The 4,149-nt window shown below is 42.6% G+C and overlaps 1 protein-coding gene across 1 annotated transcript; it reads right to left on the bottom strand.

Annotated features, from left to right (window-relative positions):
- Positions 1-3,311: 3,311 nt before the first annotated feature.
- On the bottom strand, positions 3,312-3,782 carry LOC138391570 (keratin-associated protein 4-12-like). Its single transcript, XM_069481402.1, has one exon. The coding sequence runs from the start codon at positions 3,780-3,782 to the stop codon at positions 3,312-3,314; it is 471 nt and encodes a 156-aa protein (XP_069337503.1).
- Between the last annotated feature and the right edge of the window lie 367 nt (positions 3,783-4,149).

Raw genomic sequence — 4,149 nt, 5'->3', positions numbered from 1 at the left:
CAGGCATGTATTTGTAGAGTTATATTAGCCTTATGATTTAACCTTTCTGGTTCTCTTCACTTCTTCCCATACATTCATGGACATCTCATGTAATCACCTTACCCCAATAGCTTTGTTCCCACCTGTTTCCTTTGAGTTTACATCTCCAGTTGTTACAGACCCAACAATACAATTATTTCCATACTGTTTTTATGCAATAGCTTTTTAAATTAGTTAAGAGAGGAAAGGAGAAGAAATATGCAAATGTATACAATTTTACTTCACAGCCATCCTGACCTCCAGAGTTGACTACCATTGCATGAGAGATCTTTGGCTACCTTTCCCTGGTTGTCTGCATTAAACTTATGGATTCTCTGCTCGTATCATGCTTCTATCGCAGAGCTACCAGCCTCATAATCTCCATTGTTTTTGACAATGCCCCTAGACATGGTGTTTTCCATGCTCTGTTCCAGATAACATCAATCTCCATAGGAAGAAGTAACCCCTTAGTGTTCATGGTCTGCCTTTCCCTCTGGGCAGAATCCCTGTGCTACTGCAATGGCACTAGGATGAGAGTACACTTATTCCAAAGTGACCCCTCAACTCTACTAGTGGGCACACAGATGGGCCCCCAGACCTTACCCTGTCAGTTTGCCCCTCGTGACATGGAGCCCCTTCTCTATGAGCAAGATGGGATGGAGGTGATGAGATTTTGCTCCACAGAGAACAAGGTTTAGCTTAGTGTGATCAGGGAGGCTTAGTCGTTTAACTGAGTGGAAGGGAAGCAGGTGTATCCGTCAGTGCACCTCCCTTCAAGGGTACTCTAAATCAGTGCGCTTTCCAAGAATTGTGGACAACAAGCAGAGACACTTCTTCCCATGTGCTGGTCTCCATATGGCCCAGGGAAGTACCCACCTCAACCAGCAGCAAGGCCAGTGGTCTTTGAGCCACATGAGCTGCAACAGAAACCCTGATTTCCTCTCAAGTCACTAAGTCCTTGGTCTTTCCCACCTTGTAAAAAGTATGGCCTTGTATGCCATATTGGACAAAGCCCTACTCTTGATCCATTTTCTTGAGAAGACAAAGTCTCAGGTGTACCAGACTTTAGGCCATATTCTTATAGACAGATTTACACCAGCAATGAGTTGAAGAGAAGATCATGGCCTTGGACTCTCCTGACCATCTTCCCAGAACTTCCTAGGAAGCTCTTTAAAAATACTGAGTTCTAGGCTGCACTACTGGGTATTTAGTATCACTTGGTTACTTCAGAAAGAAAGATAGGATAATTTCATTCGCAACTTTGACTCCTAGATAGAGTGATACTGCCTATTAGAATAAGTTAACGGCATGACGATATACGCCAAATGCATTGCTTGGAATTCCTTTCCCCAAATTGCTCATCCCCAACATGCACCCGGAGCCATTCTCTTCCTCATTGCTCAAAGTGACTCACAGTGGGGGGGGGGGGCCCTCTCCTCCTCCTTATAAGCCCTCATGCCAGCAATGTAAAGTGGGAGCTATTTCATTTCAATTTGCTTTCCTGAGCTGCTGCCCCATATGCTGTGTGTCCTGGACTCATGAGACTTATAGCATAGGCTTAGGTTGAGTCATGGTTGAAAGAGGAATGTATGGACACCTAGTAACAAGTTGTCAGTCCCATGACAGCCAATTAGAGGCTTGAAAATTAGGTGATACATACAAGGAAGGAATACAAGAGTTGATTTGGAAAGAAAAAACGATTAGACTAAAATATACTATAGAAGGGGAAAATGCTTTCTGTCAGAACTTATTGTATCATGATAATACTCCTAGCTCTTCCATGTCTAATTTAAAGTATATTTCATTTTACTGTGTTCCATCTTGATTAAATCAGTTAAGGCAGATTCCAAACGTTTCTATAATAAGGATATTTTATTATTATTTCAAGAAGTTATCATAATCTATGATTAAGATCTGGGCAACATTTCTCTAAAGGCATCTGAAGAAACGTGGAGCCTGTCAGTGGGGTCTGCACAAATAATCTTAAACCTGATTGGTTCAATAGTTCAGGGCCATTTCAGAGCCTGGTAAATGGCTCATCTCAATATAGGTAAAAATATCAAGAGCAAGTGCTCCCACCAGAGGGCCATGTCATGATTACTTGTAGCATATTTTCAAATTCAAATGCAGACACCAATCCTGGAGATTCTAATTAAGATATTCACCACAGCTGAGAACTACTCAAGGCTATGAACTAATTTCAATTTCAAAAATCCTTAAAAAGAGAAAATGAGTTTTAAAATTTCAGCCTTCCAGGATCTATATATGTTAGAATGTTAAATGTGGAGATATTTGAATTATAAGAAAAATTCTAAGAGCACTCTCAGAAATATACCATACCATCCAGGTGAAATAAAATTCAATATGCATTTCTTCTCAGCAGAACTCAATAGGAAATAAAACCCACATTGTGGTGATAAATTCTGAAATATTGTTTATTGGATTAAATGAATTGAGTACTTTAAATTCTTCATAGGAGATTTTTTGTCTTTCATTGGCATACGCTTATTTTTAGAAATTCGGTTCACCCTTTTCTCCAAAATAAGGTCAATGGTATTAAGAGGTATAATGTGTTAAAGGTGTAATGTGTTTTAATTAAGAGCTAAGACATGAATTAAATATTTTAAAATTTAGGATATTAAGACATACATACGCACACACACAAATAACTTTTGTTCTAATATCTTATCTATATTTGATATAGCATTTATTTTCAAAGTGGTTTCAACATGGATTGCTCTTTCTTGTATTAGTGTAAAATATAATTGCCTAGTTACTGAGTAGAATGATTGTGAAAACAATAGAGAACCATGCAAACAAATTTTTATGTGCAGAAAAGTTTATTAAAAAGCAGAGAAGTAACAAAACCTAAGAAATTCACTCTAGGAGAAAATATAAGACGTAACTGGACCCCTGGTGTGAGGGTGTGAAATCTGTACCAATGCAAGCCCTGTAGACAATGTCCACCTCTTTGGGAAGGATAATCTAGAGCCCCAAAGTGATAAGGAGAATGAGAAATTTAGAGGATTGGAATAATTTCTTAGCTAGTGGATTACAGATTAATTTACATTTGGTGCCATCATTGGAAGGGAAAGAAAGCAAAAGAGGGAGTTTAAGATGAACCAGAATGTTCTCACAGAGCCAGTGGGATGGTGATGGGCTCATTGGAAACATGAGTCCATTCCATGGAGTGACATCAACCAGACTCCATGTGTCCTAATGGTCGGCACAAAAGAAGGGTCTATGTCTGTGGGGACAGATGTGAAGGAAGAGGTGGGCCTAGGGCAGCAGGCTCAGCAGCAAGAGGAAGCACAGCACAGAGGGCGGGGGCAGGTGGAGATGACGCAGGTTGGGCGATAGCAAGTGGTGTGGCAGGAGACTCGGCCACAGACTGGACGCAGGCAGCAGCTGGGGCGGCAGCAGGTGGGCTGGCAGCAGCTGGAAACATAGCAGCTGGGGCGGCAGCAGGTGGGCTGGCAGCACACAGACTGGCAGCACTGGGGCCTGCAACAGCTGGACACAGAGCAGCTGGGGCGGCAGCAGGTGGTCCTGCAGCAGGTGGTCTGGCAGCAGCTGGGGCGGCAGCAGGTGGGCTGGCAGCACACAGACTGGCAGCACTGGGGTCTGTAGCAGCTGGACACGCAGCAGCTGGGGCGGCAGCAGGTGGTCCTGCAGCAGGTGGTCTGGCAGCAGCTGGGTTGGCAGCAGGTCTCCTGGCCACAGCCCTGGTCAGAGCAGATGGAGCCACAACAGGAGTTGACCATGGTGTCAGAGGGTGGAGGTTTTGGATGGGTTTCTAGGAGAGTGAAGATCTTGGATTTGGAAGTCTTCTTGGCCGTATCCCCTTTTATACCCTGCTGAAGGCCTGTTGTCACCATGTCATGATTTCCTTGTTATAATTTACCCCCTGGAAAACTTAATCATTTAATTACATAATTCTGTGTTTCAAGTTAAATACTCCCAAATAGAGAAAACAACACATTTCCTTTTCCTGGTGTGCTGCTGTGTTTCCGATTGACACACTTTTACATCTCTTCCTTAGTGGGAGGCACCTTTGTCTCTGGCCTATGAGTGGTCTTTTACAAAGCACTGGTCATGTGACTCTGACATATTGTTTTTTATTGTGACATT

This window comes from Eulemur rufifrons, chromosome 9, assembly GCF_041146395.1.
Source record: "Eulemur rufifrons isolate Redbay chromosome 9, OSU_ERuf_1, whole genome shotgun sequence".
NCBI classification, from domain to species: domain Eukaryota; kingdom Metazoa; phylum Chordata; class Mammalia; order Primates; family Lemuridae; genus Eulemur; species Eulemur rufifrons.
The sequence above is the reverse complement of the archived record's forward strand: the minus strand, read 5'-3'. Positions and strand labels throughout refer to the sequence as shown.

Bases quoted from the DNA above. Each gene is read 5' to 3' on its own strand.
- LOC138391570 (XM_069481402.1), bottom strand. From the start codon at position 3,782: ATGGTCAACTCCTGTTGTGGCTCCATCTGCTCTGACCAGGGCTGTGGC.